The sequence below is a fragment of the Zea mays genome, chromosome 1 (genome assembly GCF_902167145.1).
Source record: "Zea mays cultivar B73 chromosome 1, Zm-B73-REFERENCE-NAM-5.0, whole genome shotgun sequence".
NCBI classification, from domain to species: Eukaryota; Viridiplantae; Streptophyta; class Magnoliopsida; order Poales; family Poaceae; genus Zea; species Zea mays.
The window spans coordinates 204,880,688-204,896,446 of record NC_050096.1 but is presented as its reverse complement, the minus strand read 5'-3'; the positions used below and the strand labels follow the sequence as shown (position 1 = coordinate 204,896,446).

The window sequence follows — 15,759 nt, the reverse complement described above, 5'->3', positions numbered from 1 at the left end:
CAGCCGATGACGTCGAAGAAGAAACCTATGTTGATGATCCGGAGCAGTTTGACCCTCCCCCGTATCACGGGGATCCGGGTCAATCGTCCTCTTACCCTCCTCCGCCCCAGGACCCGTCTGGCAGTGCTCCTCCTCCGGCCCAGTCTGGAGAGGAACATTTTGCCTACGACCTGGCGCAACACCTCTTTGCTCCACATCAACCTCCTCCCCATTGGTGATCCTTGGATTGTCGCGTCTCTCTCTTTTTGGTTCTTGGTGCCAAAAAGGGGGAGAACGTTTATTATTCAGTACTTTTATTTTTGTAATGAACACTTGGTCTGTAATAACTACTATTTGCTGCATGCATGGCTTGGAAGCCATAAACACTTGATGATGTGTTGAGACGAGCTCTCACTATTGTAATAGCTGTAGACCTTTTTCATATCATATGCTATGTGATGATGAGCTTGAATGTGCTTTTACTCTTTATATTCAATTATGTTTCATATCTCATCATTTTTTTGTGTATGGTGTTGATTGTTCTCTCTCTAAATATGTTGCAAATTGACATATCAAGTCAATGTTAATATCGCAAAACTCATGCACATATTTAGGGGGAGCTACACATACACAAAAGATTTTTTTATCACAAGTATTTGTAACTTTTAATTATTATTTCCATTCTAGTTTGTTTTGGCATCAATCACCAAAAAGGGGGAGATTGTAAGTGCAATCAACCCTAATTGTGGGTTTTGGTGATTAATGACAAAACAAACTATGATTCTAACAAGTTTGCTCCTAGTGTGTACACAGTATTTCTACAGACAGGAGAAGCACAGATCCTACGATAATAAAAGTATAAAGCACAGCGGATTTAAAATTCCACATCCAATGGCGTGCTCCAAGTGCTATGAAACAACGGCGGTGCTAAGTTTAAAATTCTTGAGTCATAGGAATCGCCGTACAATTAAGAGGGATCCGCGACGGTTAAGTAAGTTGTGAAACGAGCCAAGTTCAATTCTTTTGAAAACTCCTTTGAGATCATCTTTTCCAGATCATGAATGCTCTTGAGAAAAACAAATTTCACTTCCCACAAAGTCTCCACCTAAGTTCTCTTCAAAATTCTCAAAGTCTGGTTTCAGCCCCCAAAACCGGTTCAACCGGTCCTGAAACCGGTTCAACCGGTTTTGGTACTGTTCATCCTGCCACCTCTGCTCTGACCTGTCTGACAGTCAGAGCTGTCAGAAAAGTCGCAGCAGATATTTTTCTGAAACCGGTTGAGCCGAAATTTGACCCTACTCAGCCGGTTTTGAAACCGGTCCAGTGTCCGGCTGAGTAGACCAGTGGACCGGGATCCCCCTGGTAGAAACCGGTTCAACCGGTTTGAAAACCGGTTCAACCGGTTTTTTGCCCTTTTCCTCCCAACGGCTGCCAGCTTTTGGGGGATCCTTTATATACCCCCTCACACTCTCTCTCTCATTTACTACTGCCTCTCCCACGAATCTTTGGCTGACCAACCCTCAAACAAGAGCATTCACTTCACCTCTCACACCCGCAATCACATCTCCTTCAATCATTTGAAGGACCCTTGGTGTGAGGTGAACTCGATCGAACTCGCCGTCTATTTCATCTCGATTCTCCCATTCTCTTGTTCTTGAGCTCGTTGCAAACTTAACCGTGTGCGGATTTGTTACTCTTGGAACCTCGTGTTCCTTGACGGTTAGAGGTTGCTTGGGAGTCTCCAAATTTGTGGACGACCCCAAGAAGTTTGTATCACCCGCTCCTTGAGCAGATTTGAGAAGAGATTGCCTTGACCTTTGTGGTCGGCTTGTGGAGGATTAGGGTTGGAAAAGACCCGGCCCTTTGTGGGTTCCTCAACGAGGAGTAGGACACCTTTGTGGTGGTTGCCGAACCTCGGGTTATATCGCGTGTTCTTGTGTGTTCTTGATAAGCATTTCATATTCGGTGGTTGGTTCATATTATTCATTCAAGTAGTTCTTGTGTAGGGCAAATCTTTAGCTATTTTCTTTACTACTTCGAATTTGTTCAATAGATTATTAAATTCAAGTTGAGTGGGTTCAAACTTGTTCAGTTGTGATTAAAATCGACTGAACCGGTTTGCACCTGTGCAACTTTAATTTAACCTATTTCGAAGTTTTTAGTGAAAATTTTCAGGTGTAGCCTATTCACCCCCCCTCTAGGCTACTTTCAAGTTTGCTGTGCTCACACGCATGAAAATGGTCCGTATGACAAAAAAACAAGTGATTCTGCACTCGTTTCAGTTCTACACTATGAAATAACAGATTGTAACTGTCTTAAAGTATTGTTGAGTTTTGGATCATTTGCGAAATTAGCAATATTAATTTTTATGCATCTAACAATTTGTAATGCATGGCAAAGCACGGGCACTGACCTATATTATTATACCTTATGAATGTAGGTTTTTGTCCCGCGAGAATGGAATCTCTATTTGTAGGCTTGTCTCATAACAAACCAAAAAATTCGGTGGCAACCGCAATAGTTCGAGAAGGTATTATAATTTTCATAGTCTGTATGGATCAATTTCTTTTTAATGACTGGTTGCTCCTAGACTATAACTAATTTTAGTGTTATCTCATGACTGGTTGCTCCAAGACTATATTTGCACGCAAGGTGATCTTGCTCTCATCGATTTTATTAAGGAAATCCCTTGTGAACCAAGGGTAGAAGTCGTGCTTATTGATGATGCCTTTGTTGAAAGGAAATGGATGGAGTGTTTATTTCAACCGAACGCATATTTAGGTGACGAGGTAATCCACGCTTAGTTTTTTATATTTGGCGACGTTGTTATGTATAAGTTTTTTACTCATCCTGGTATTTTTAACCACAACTTACACACTTGCAGGTTATAGACTGTTACATAAATTTGATAAAAGCTCAAAAGCATCTAAAGTGCCGATCTGGAGGTCGCGTTCACATAGAAAATGCTTTCCAGTTCAATTTCCTGAAGCGAGATGGTGATGTTGAAATTAAAACAGAAGAGCTATATCCAAATAAAGACATGACACAAATATGTAGCGCTGAACGAAGGGTGTTACTTTACTTAGACCATGACATGGTACATATGAGTTTGCAATCTGAACAATTAGTGTATATATGTATTTTATTCTTATGCAAGTATTTATAACTGTTTTGTAGGTGTTTATTCCGATAAACATCCGAGAGACGCACTGGTATCTTGCCGTGATCCATGCAAGAAATATGGAGATACAAGTGCTCGATTCACTTGGTACTTCACAAGATCGCAAAGACCTCACTGACTCTGTGAGTATGCACAAACTAAACAATTATGAATTCAATATTAACTTATCCCAATCTCTAATTTTGTTTTACAATATATATAGATTAAAGGACTACAAAGACAAATAGATATGATATCTCAACGTAAGGAGTTAAAAGACCACAGGTGGCCAGACCTCCAAGTTGCTTCTTGGCCGCTCAGAGAAATAGACATGGGATATGCAAAGCAGACAGATAGGTACGTCCTAAAATCTTCTTTACCAATTTCTTCATTCATACTAAACTTTATGTTGATATTAATGTATATTGTAGCTCTTCATGTGGCCTCTTTCTTTTGAACTATATCGAATACTGGACAGGGGATGAACTGTCTGACAGTTTTACCCAGGTATATTATTACTACTACGACATATATGGACATCTACAGTCAGTGTTACATATATAATGCTAAAATAATTGTTTCTTATTTGTAGGATGACATGTCACACTTTAGGAAAAAAATGGCTGCTATATTACTATCTTTAGACCTGAATAAGAGAAGGGGGTGCCTGTTATACAAAAATGAAAAAGAAGATGACTCTGGAAGCCCATCAGATGTTGAGATATTAGAAAACCCAACAGATTCTAATAAGAGGAAACTACTCCACATGCTTGATGATAGCGAATTAGTGTATGAAGATGAGGAAGGCCCTATTACTCAAGCAGACTTGCAAAGGTGGTTTGTTGATGATTGGGATAAAAGAGCTCCTGTAAAAGTCTCTACCGATGGGTGCACAAATGACTTTTTAATGGTTGGTCTTTCCACAAAGGACATGCCAATGACCAAAGCCGATTCAATAGATGTTTTATGTGATTATATCATGGCAATAGAAGACGATACGACACTAGAGTAAGTGCTCATTGATTTATTTATTTTATGTATATCAACTACTTAGATACTTGATATAGACTTTCGTCATCCTACATTACAGGAGAACATGGGTGCGAAGTTTCAATCCTTTTAAGATAGAAATATCTGTCAAAGACCTGCAAAACATATTAACGATAAATCAAGATATGATTATAAGATGTTTTGACATGGCTGTTCGGCTGCTTGCCAATAAAGAGTCACGTAGGCCGAAAGAAGAAATCATAAATAATAGAAAGCATTATATGGACATGCGTTTTTGGGTAAGTTTGTTTCTAATTATTAATGTATTAATATATAGTATCTACATCTAATCCTCATGTGGACATGTATATATACTGTCCAGAGAATGGTTGGTTATGGTAAACTTCCAAAGTACCATCAGGATCCTACAACAGAAGAGTTAGCCAAAACACTCGATTGTTGGCCATCAATGAATTATTATATCACAGGTTGTAGATATGTAAGTATGTGTTCATTTCGAATGTATTTATAAAGGACACTTCTGTTGTAGGATCCTAATGACTGATATTTTGCAGGTTCTCATGCCATGGAAATTCAATGGATGTCACGCCCTTTTCGTAATAGATCATGTTAAAAAGCATGTGACTTTTATCGATTTTACACCGACTCAAGATTGGTGTAAACACATGCCATACAAGAGGTTCGCGGAAGCGATTATCATGGCCTCAAAAAAATATAAGATTGCTTACAGCAAGAAACGTTCTGGATGGGCGGAGGATATCTTTAAGTGGGAACATACAATTCAGACTGGTGTTCTAGTTGACTTAAGAGGGTATTTTCTTCGTACCACCTTCTCAGCAATTTAATTTTTTTCTATGATAATTATTGTATAAAACATAGTTGCCCAAATATTATTCTATAGGTTTAATACCAGTTACCTCGTTCTACAAGCTATGGCCATGTGGGGAAATGACAGACGACTGAAATTTGTTGGGGTGAGTGTAGTACGTTCGTTTTATGTTCAAAACTTACATTCTAGCTATCTCGTTCTACAAGATAATATGTTTTGTTCTCTTATCTCTTTGTCTGTAGGATGCAAAGACTCTTCGAAGAAACTTTGTGATTGATCTTTTAAGTTATGAGGACAATTCGTGCCGATATGCCATCCCTGCAAACATACAACAAAGACTTGTCGATATCGCTAAAAAGGATTAGCTTATTAGTGAACAGTTGTCGACACATTTGTCTGTAACTAAAATTCTAAATTAAGTATCAATGTTTCATACAAATCTTTTACTTCCATCGCAACGCACGGGCACATATCTAGAATATATATTGTTATCGTGTTATTGTACGATTACGTGGCATATTATAGTGATGATTATCTCTTGAAGGGGAAGTCTAAAATAGAATTTGAATGTCCTGGATCATTTTGTATGCTAATTTTAACAAATTTGTTTGCTGTAAAGGAAGCTCCAGACAGAGAAGGCACCGGCGGCACTAGGACCTAATTCTCTAGCCATCAAAGCAAACACTGTCCAGTTAACTGGTCATAGCATTTTTTACAATAACAGATAGGTTCATCACTATTATATAGAATATTGTTGGGTCGTATCAGATCTCTTGAGCAATAAAATAATCACTTTCTTCTCCTTATTCATTCATGGTCTTAGTTTTTTTCATTTGCTAATAGTAGTTTGCTGAGAGTCGAGATTATAGGAGCCATGGATAAGACAGAGAGCTGCTGGTGCTAGAGATAATGGTGATGGATCCAAGAAGACGGAGAACATGTGATCGACCTAAGGCAGTTTCAGCTCCAGAGGCAAATACTGAACTTCAAGTAAATATATTGATGTATGTTGAATGAACTTGTTACTTATGGTACAGTTTGTTACTGTGACATGATCTTTTTAGATGTTAATAAGATAAGTTTAGAATAGAGTTAGTCTTCGCACATTCAATATTTCACATAAACTCTACATTTTTAGATGATAATGATGTGGTATCCTTTGTGCAATCTGAAGCTTATCTTGTTCACATCGGAACAGATGTTGAAATTGCTCTTGATCAAATAATTGATTGTTTTTCCTGAGCTTTGATTATGACATATCTTACGAAGCAGACCACAATCTTGTTCTAAGTCTTGCATAATTTTCATTTTTCAGTCGGCTATGTGGAAGATCTATGAGCAGCAGCTGCATGAATGGGAATCAAAAGTATGCAGAATGCAGAGTTCATCAAATGGGTACCAAGAAAAGAAATTGCCTCCCAAGCCTGCATTGTTTGTCTTCTGTTTGAGGCCTCGTGGACTCCATGTACCATACAAGGGACCAAAGCAGCGTTCTCATAAGAAGCTTATGTCCACAGGCTGCCATAGCTTTTCAAGAGAGCATGATGGCTTTTACCGGCAAGCTATTCTCCCTTAATGGCTACTGTTTTTGGTTTGCAAATACTTAATAGAGCAAAGTTTTATTTTAAACTTTGATTGCAAGTAACTAAACTACTGCATTAGAAACTCGAAGATCGTATGCATACATTTATCTTGAAAAATGTTTTTTATGAAAAAGCATAACTTTGTTAGAATGTTCATTTTTGTTCCTAGAAAATATTGGTCAAAAACTGCTGTTTCCAAAACATTAGTATTTGCAAACTTGAGGGAATACTTAATGTAAGTTATCGTGTTATAATTCGGTTTCGTTGCAACGCACGGGCATCCTACTAGTAGTGTAATAATATAACACTTTTTTTTATTTAGCTCGGACACGCGCACCTGCAGGTGCGGCAGTCTGGCACACGCCGCCCTGCCGCGACGCATGGCGTATGTACGTGTACTTTGTATCCAGGATCCACCCACCACTGCTGGTCTCCGTCGATTTGGGCAAAAGAGGCAAGCAATCTGTGATCTTGATATGTCAATAGATTAAGAGATCAAAAGCAGCTCCGTATTATCATTCGCCTCGGATACGCTGGCCAATCTTTTTCTGTCCCTTCCCTTCCGTTTATCCTCTGCCATTTATCCCTGCTATCAAAAGTCCAAAAGAAATCCAGCCGATCGTCCAGCTGCCCTGCCATGGAAAGGCGCCGACCGAGGACCCCTCCTGCTACAGTATTACTACCACAGTACCACGACGCTGCGGCTGCCACCAGCCTTGCCCTTACACGCTACGCCCCGAGCTACTAGCTAGCTGCTAGCCTGCTCCTGCTGAGCCTCTCGCCGTCTCCCGTCTGGCACATCGCTATCGTTTGCCGCGGCGGCATGGACCGGGAGGGCCATTACGGAGGCCGCGGCGGCGGCAGGCTCCTGGAGTGCTTCTCCGACGAGGTGAGCAGCGGAAATGGCGGCGGCGAGGAGCGCGCGAACGACGGGGGTGGTCCACGGCCGCCGGCGCCCGGCAGCGGCGTCGTCGGGGCCTGGAAGCGGAGGCGAGGGCGGCCGCCGGGGTCCAAAAACAAGCCGAAGCCGCAGGCGGCAGCGGCGGCGGCGGCGGTCGCGCGGGACGTGGAGCCCGCGTCGTCGGCCATGCGCCCGCACGTGCTCGAGGTCCCCAGCGGCGGGGACGTCGCGCGCGCGCTCGCGGGCTTCGCGCGCCGCCGCGGCCTCGGGATCTGCGTGCTCGCGGGGACGGGCGCCGTCGCCGACGTCTCGCTCCGCCACCCCTCCTCCTCCGCGGACGGAGCTGGAGGCTCCGCGGCCGTCTTCCGCGGCCGGTACGAGATCCTCTCCATCTCGGCCACCTTCCTGGCCCCGTCCACGCCCGCCGCGGTGGCCCGCGCGACCGTCAGGGACCTCTCGGTGTCGCTCGCCGGCCCGCACGGCCAGGTCGTCGGGGGCGCCGTGGTGGGCCCTCTCGTCGCCGCCACCGCCGTCGTCGTCCTGGCCGCCGCGTTCACGGACCTTACCTTCCACCGCCTCCCCCTCGAGGACGACGCACCGGCGTCCGTCTCCGATATTGCCGGAGCCGACGAACGCCGTGGGCACGGGCGGCATCAGTACCCGGAGCAGCACGACGCGGGCGGGTCGTCGCACCCGCAAGCCATGGCTCCGGCAACTCAGCCGGTTCCCTTGTTCGCGCGCGAGTCCCACGAGTTGTGGCCCGCGGCGCCGGCAAGTGCACAGCGCCCACGCTCGCCGTATCAGTAGTGGGCCCCGACGAGCCTCCGACGACTATACGTCTGATTATTTCGTTCTGTCTAATTTCTGTCTGAGACATCTGATGGTCTGGCTAGTGTTAGGGTTTTAATTAGTATCTCATCTCATACATTGATGATGCTCTGGCTAGTCATTACTGTTAGACCATCTCCAGCAGCACTCCGCATGCGGCTCCGTATCCGTATTTTGCGGAGTCTAGCACACTATTCATCAGTCCAGCAGGCTCCGTATCCGGCTCCGTAAAACGCACGGCGTGTACCCAGACTCCCCATTTCCACGCTTTCTCTCTCCTCTCCGCAGCTCTCTCGCGGGCGCGCGCGCCTGCTGGCGGGCCCCAGGTGTCATAGACTGCATGCGGAGTGGGATGGGGAGTGTTGCTGGAAACGGAGCCGGATACGGAGAGGAGAGAGAATGTGTCGGCCGCGCGTTTTAGGGATACGGAGTCGCACACTGGTGGAGTTGGTCTTAGGGTTCGACGTTTCTGTTTTTTTTTCATAATTGATGAGCTGACGTATCTGATTCCAATGGCGAGATGAAGACATGCAAATAACTGTGATTTAACGAGCTGAAGTAGTTTGGTTTCACAGTAAGTTAGGGAGCCGGATGGTTCAAAATTTGAGTCTTACATTAAACTAATCCGAATCTATACTACTCCTATAAGATGCTAAGGAGGGCGTCCACAGTTGGGTGCCCCCGCCCCCGTCTCTCGCACGCGACCCGCACCCTCTCCTCACGCCCAAATCTGCGCGACTGCGCCTCATGCCGCGCCCCTGGAACCACCCCCGTTCCCCGTGCATGCAACTTCTATTGCCCCAAACGTCGATCAGCTGCTCCCCCGCCCCCGGCAAGCACGGGACGCCGCTATCTGTGCCCTCGATGCCGATTTAGCAAGGCCGTAACCGACATCTGATTTTCGGCGCACGATCTTCGACGTTGGTTTGGAAATGCCACCGCCATGTCCCACGAATCCAACACCTCTTCCACTGATTTGGAGATCCACACCGATCTGGCTGGCCTCTGCGTCTCTTACCGCTCGCTCACTCCTCCGCTCCTTGCCCGCCGCGGCCACGGCCAACTGGTTCCTTGTCACACGGCAACAAGTTTGGGAACAATGAGCCTCTGCTTGGCGCCCATCGCCACTTCTGTTGTCAGGAGACCTCCCCTCGACCAGGTAGGATCCCTGCGCCCTCGACCCGCAGATATGGCCACGACCCAGGTAACCGAAGCTCCTGCTCTATGCGAACCAAGTGCTTCTAGGGTTGGTTCGTCACATCTCTCACTGAAAAACAGAATGAAGGATTAGTTTTTTCTATGCTCGCTTACCTAATGCCTGCTTTTTCAAAGTAACTTCTTCGCATATGAGGCAGTTATCACTTCTCGATCATTTTCAAATATCCAAGCTGAACACATAAAGTTTTGTTTGTAACTAAATTGTGGTATGTTTGACTACGCGCATCTTAAAATAAATGACTGGATGGAGTCAGTTGCCTTGTTGGTGTCCAAGTAATTACCCGTCTTGGTAACACAGCTGACATGGTAAATGCGTTTTCAACAGGATATTTTTAAAAGTCTTGTCATCATTCGGTAGTCTTGTCATCATTCTACCGAATGAAGAAGCCAAGGTTCTGTGCTGACTTGATCCACAAAGGCCTGAATCACACCTTCCTGTTGATACTGAAAAATTTAACAAAAGGGTGGTCCTATAAAGTCGATCATATTTGTACTATGAATTCCTTAATTTTTACACCAATTTATATTATTTTCCTCTTTCTTGCAGGTTTCTATGGTACCACAAGTGGGTAAGTGAGATCTCTTTATCATTACAAATATTGCAGCAATCAAATGGTAGTACCGTTGGAGTTTTCCCAATGGTGAAGTTCTTGAAATGAACATGAATCCAAATATTGCTATTATTCAGATAGCCTTTTTCGGACAGCTATACTCAGACTGTTCCACTGTTGCTACTTAGGTTTTTTTCAGCTAGCCAGTGATCTGTAGCTAAGCAAGTATTACAACTAAAAAAAATGCTAGCCTACATGTGTACTGATAGGAATACTCATTGGGGGCAGGATGAACAAGGGCTACAGTTTCTAAAATATGATAAATGCATAGTTCTATTAGCATTTATTCCTGTATACATAACTTTCTGTTGTATCCTGCATGTGAACCTATTTGCTTTCATCTCTCGTGACTTTATTGGCTTGAAGCCATTTGCTATCATCTCTTGGTCATACATATGAGATCTTTTCATCTTCTCAAGCTTTTAAATTCATTTGATCTTCATCAAACTAAAAGATGAAGTCAATTTGCTTACTTTCAGCCTCCAGTTCTAAGTTTGTGCAAAAACTCTGAATGAGGGGTATCAAATTAAAAAAATAGTGCTTACATGCTAGATGATTACAAATGTGATCTGGGCTCAATTGCTCATTACTGTTTTATTTTGCTTGATGATCTGTTAATGAAAGTAAAAAGTACCCTCTCCATCATCGGTCCGCCGTCGGCCACGTCGCTCTGCGACCTCATCTTCATTCTGCACAAGCGCCCACCTCGTCCGCGGCACCACACAACGGCTCAGGCGAGGCACCCACCATCCATCGACACAGATGGGATGAGGTGAGGATTAGGGAGACAATTTCAGAGTTCAGACTTTGTTTCAATGTTTCGGACATTCAGAGCTTACATTGCCTCCAAGTTAGTTCTATTTAGATGTAACATTTGTTGTAGGTAATGCCCCTTTACTGTTCTTATTGATTAGCATGTTGGTACTTAACCTATTGGTGTGATGAACACAATCCAATAGTAATCTTGAAATCTGAAACATAGGCTTAGTGCAGTTCGTTTAGCCTAAAGAATTAGGGGTGTATTGTTTGATTGCTTATGCATTATGCAATTTGGTTATAGAATTTGTGACACCTGATCTGCATCTCCAGCTCCTTCACACCCGTGCAACAGATAAGGTAATTATTCTATTTGTTTGGTTGGCATGGATGAATTTTCTGAGTCGATAGGCTTCAAATTTGGGCTGGCTCCGCCACTACTTCTGGGACAGGACATTTAGAGCTCTTAGCAGGTTGACTCACACAGCTTTCATATAAAAATCTTAGTGCTTATCTGTTTTCCCCTTTAATTCATTTGACTTGCAATTAGTCAATAAACATTCTGCAACAACATCTGATCCTCCAAACATCCAAAAGATACTTAGTTACTTACCTTACTTTTTGGCAGATGCACTTCATTTTACCATGCCCAAACAGACTGAATTGTGATACTTTACCAATAATAAACATTACTCTCATTCAACAAACAATTCCATTGCCCACCTGAATCGAAAATTTTATAAATTAGTTGTCTAACATTAACACATATCCAGATGGTTAAATGATGTATCTTACATGACCTGCTATCAGTGGTGAAAGGCATTGCAATGCACGTGGCTTTGTAGGATCACTTCGGCATGTGCTATAGCTCTTAATCTTCTTCGTCAAGAACCCATCCTTACTCCCAAGAAGGACCTCCATCCCTGCAGGCTTCCCAGGTTCGCACCAGTTAATCTCTGGCTCATTCTCAGCTTGACCATTCCAAGAGTGCAGAATTATTTAGCATTCACTAACAATGTTATATTTAAAGCCCATACAAGATTATCAACCAATTCAACAAGTGAACACCCTATTGCACCATTCAATAATTAAGTTACAATATTAGAAAACTGTTAATTGGACACCATTTTTATTCAAACTTCCAAATGCAGTACTGTTCTTGATGGTGTTCAGTTCAGGTTGTGTGTAGGTACTAAAAATGCTATAAGTGCAAAGAAGAGCTGGAAAATTGTTGTATGTTAACTAAAATAGTACTATGTTTGTTTATTAGCTGCAAGTTTTATGTATTAACTTCAAGTACTACTGTCCATGATCCTTATCTCTACTACTCTATATGTCTCTAACGAGGGCGTCCACAGGATTCACCATGCCCCGCCAGCGCGGACCACGCCTTCGCTCGCGATGCCCTTCCCTGCTCGCGTCCGCCGCCACGCCACGGCCGCTGCGTCATCCCCGCCTCCCCCCCACCCATCCCCTCCGGTCATCCCGCCTCCCCCCACGCCGCACACAGCCCGCCATCCACTCTCCTGCCCCATCCCCGCCTCCGTCATACGTGCCCCGCTCGCCCGAGATCTGCTGCAGCAAATGGGGTCTCCCCCGTGATACCGTGCCCCTGCCTCGGCGCACCCCCTCGCCCTCGTTAGAAACAAACTTATTGTTCTATTAACATTGTAGAACAATAAGCATATGATGCAATAGATCATACTACGTTGCGCCCCGCCTGCAAATCCTGCTGCGCCCCAGCAAGCCATGAGTACGCCTGGTGTGGAACTACTATGAATGTCGCAACACCTGGTGGAGTTGGAGGACCGACGGAGGATAAAGGAGAGGACAGCGAGGCCGGGTCTGAGGTCAGAGCGGCGCGGGAGTGAAGGAGACTAAGGTAAATGTTTAGACTGACCAAGACTATAATACATTGGGCAGCAAGTTCAATTGCTTATAAACAATTATTCGAAGGGTACTGTATCAGTAAGGAAAAACAAATTGATTCTATTATTTTACTGATGGTAGCACCATTGGTGTGATGGCTCTACCATCTGAGTCAGCGTTCGAGTGGTTGTGGTTTCTAGATTTGGCTAAGCACTGATTTTGTTCAAACATCTGATTTGCCTTCAGGACTGGATGTGGGCTGCTTCTCCAGATAAGCTTGTTCTTCAAGTGTAGCACCACCGGTTAATACTGTAGTCTGAAATTTGAGCTAAAGAGGCATTGCATGTTTAAAATTTTAGCTAAATATGCATTGTTGTCTAAAACTGGGCTAAATATGCATTGACGTCTTAGATAACCTATTGCTGATGTCTCAGATGCATGCTTTTATTTTAATAAACACTTGCTTGGGTAATTTGAGCTAAATATGCATCATGTCGTAGCCTTGCTTCATTGAGAAGCAGTGATCTTTGTTCTTAGTTGGAATGTGCTTCCTTTCAGACAAGGGTGACATGATCTTTTATGTTCTCAGTACCAACACCTCTTTTGTGTAATGTTGTCTTAGTGAACCTCATGATTAAATTGTGACATGTGTTGCAGGCTTTAAATCCGCAGATTGTGAGCAACAACCTGTTCCGATCTCATCAAAGCAGCAGCATGTCTGAAGTAAATTTGCAGTTACCGTTCTGTTTACTTTTCATCATGCAGCTGTACTCGTCCTTTACTTTTTAATCTGTAACTGCATTCGTCATAAATGCAATAGAATTTCAGTAGACCAATTGAGAGTAGTATCTGAGGCATGAGCCTGTTTATATGTTGATGTTGCATCTGTATTCATAAAAAAGGTAGAACTACCCACATGAGTGGGGTCTCAGGAAGAGATGAATCGAGACAAGTCTTCCTCTCTAAATACAGAGATGCTGCTTAGAACAACCTGGTATCCTTGAAGGAAGGCTTGAGCCTGTTTATATGTTAGCTATTGACATCTGTAGTTCATGAGTGCGCGACACTTCCATTTTTTGGTTAAGAGTTATTTTGTTTAATTGTTGATCACCGTGATTTGATATATGGAAACATTGGCACGATTTTTTAAGGCACTAAAGATGTAAATGGAGGTTCAGAAGCGACTACATGAGAAACTCGAGGTCTTTTATTGAAAACTATTAATTTATTTCTGTTTTTTACATCATTTTAGTTTACCGACAATCCTACTATGACCAGAAGTCCTACTTTGTTGGGGCTACTTCTACAAGCTGATATTTTGGCCCATTCTCAATATTCACTTATTAACTGTCACGTTACACCTAACAGTGGTTTCTTCTCATGGTTGTAGTAATGCTTAGTTGTCAATAATCTATTGTTGGCAGTTCTCCTGTTTTGTCTTATTGCTTGTAGTTTATGAGTCCTTTTTAGCTTCAAGATCAATCTAAATTTTCCTTGCCAACTTTCTTTTGCTTGTCTAAATAAGTTATGTTTTCAGGTTCAAAGACAACTGCAACTAACAATTAAAGCACAAGGAATATACTTGCGGATGATCATTGAGGAGCAACAAAAGCTTGGTGGATCAATTAAAGCTTCTGAGGGTCAGAAACTTTCTGATTCACCTCCAAGCTTAGATGACTACCCAGAGATCATGCAACATTCTCCCAAGAAACCAAGGATAGACGCATTATCACTAGATTCAGAGCGCGATATAGCACAGCCTAAATTTGAATCCCATTTGATCGGTCTGTGGGATCACGACATTGCATTCCCAGTGGAGGAGTTCAAAGCAGACCCTGCTATGAGCAAGTCATAAGGCAAACTTCACCTTGACAGAAAATTTTCAGAGTTGACCACCTGCTAAAGAAAAATAAAAAATATGTACCTTGGATAGGGACTTGTTCCAAGTTTTTCTATATCTTGGGTAAGCAAGTGATTTGGAAATGGTTATACATGACAGGTGCTGCATGTCTGTCATATATAGCAAACTCTGGTTATTGTTCTACTTGTTTTTTGTCATAATTTTTGCATCAAAACTGAACTATTAAGTGGAAGTATAATTTACTCATCTCGAGGGGGATGGAGCATGTTTGGCTGATTGTCGTTATAGTTAGCCTCTCTGATAGTGTTCTTAGATGTACTTCTATATATGTTGCAGGACATTGAGAGTGATGACAAGGATCTTGATTTTGAGGTTGATGATGGAGCTGAGGATGAACCTAAAGCATGATCTGAAAGATGCCCCAGCCGAACCTGCTATCAAGACAGTTGTGGCCCTAGCTGCGCCACCCAAAGAGACAGAAAGACAGCTGTCTAAAAAGGAGATGAAAAAAAGGAACTAGCAGAACTTGATGCAGTATTGGCTGAGCTGGGACTTTATGGTATTCGATCAGCGCTACACAGGATGGTGAGAGTCATACATGTTTCCGTTAAAACTGCCTGATCTATTTTGTATGCTCCGGTTTAGAGAGAGTCTAAACAATTTTGAGTATTTTGAAATTCTAGATGAGTTGTAAATTTCCAACAAGACTATTGTAGTAATAGAGGTTAGACGTTCACGTGTAGGCATCACATTGGTGTGCTTTTGGGTTACCCACTTAGGTGGATTGCCTGAGTCATTCATGAAATATTATTGTGTATCATCGCAACACAGTGAATTGGTTGTTGGCAAAAAGAATTTGAGACAATTAGACTTTGTTAATATAAGTATTTTTCAATTTTATGTAATCGTTGTGCACTTGTGCTCAAACAATTTATCGAATAATTGTGCACCGTCTCAACACACGAGCATTGTACTAAGTCAAAAGAAGACGTCTACCGTGCTTTACCCACTTACCCTGGACACATCATTAGTGAGCAGTGAGTTGCTACATTTTATTGAATATTAGTGCTACAGTGATATTTTGTTACACGAATTTGTATATCATAATGATGTTTGTCATTCTGTATTTATGTTTTATACTAAGTTTTAACTC

General features: G+C 42.9%; 2 protein-coding genes and 1 long non-coding RNA gene across 3 annotated transcripts; all 3 read left to right on the top strand.

Annotated features, from left to right (window-relative positions):
• Positions 1–2,436: 2,436 nt before the first annotated feature.
• Positions 2,437–4,039, top strand: LOC109941972 (putative ubiquitin-like-specific protease 1B). Its single transcript, XM_020543269.1, has 8 exons — positions 2,437–2,509; positions 2,614–2,768; positions 2,864–3,076; positions 3,157–3,282; positions 3,363–3,496; positions 3,571–3,646; positions 3,732–3,928; positions 4,015–4,039. Exons 1-8 carry the CDS (start codon positions 2,437–2,439, stop codon positions 4,037–4,039), a joined length of 999 nt encoding a protein of 332 aa, XP_020398858.1.
• Positions 4,040–4,056: 17 nt separating this feature from the next.
• LOC109943492 (uncharacterized) lies at positions 4,057–4,524 on the top strand. The gene is made up of 3 exons (XR_002266340.1): positions 4,057–4,147; positions 4,230–4,428; positions 4,512–4,524. It is a non-coding gene; the product is annotated as an uncharacterized lncRNA (long non-coding RNA).
• Positions 4,525–6,889: 2,365 nt separating this feature from the next.
• Positions 6,890–8,873, top strand: LOC103643159 (AT-hook motif nuclear-localized protein 17). The gene has a single exon (XM_008666317.4). The coding sequence runs from the start codon at positions 7,386–7,388 to the stop codon at positions 8,268–8,270; it is 885 nt and encodes a 294-aa protein (XP_008664539.1). The 5' UTR covers positions 6,890–7,385; the 3' UTR covers positions 8,271–8,873.
• The last annotated feature ends 6,886 nt before the right edge of the window (positions 8,874–15,759 follow it).

Coding starts and splice junctions, on each gene's coding strand:
- LOC109941972 (XM_020543269.1), top strand. CDS start 2,437: ATGGAATCTCTATTTGTAGGCTTGTCTCATAACAAACCAAAAAATTCG. Junction 3,283..3,362: donor GCAAAGACCTCACTGACTCT/GTGAGTATGCAC, acceptor CAATATATATAG/ATTAAAGGACTACAAAGACA. Junction 3,647..3,731: donor TGTCTGACAGTTTTACCCAG/GTATATTATTAC, acceptor TCTTATTTGTAG/GATGACATGTCACACTTTAG.
- LOC103643159 (XM_008666317.4), top strand. CDS start 7,386: ATGGACCGGGAGGGCCATTACGGAGGCCGCGGCGGCGGCAGGCTCCTG.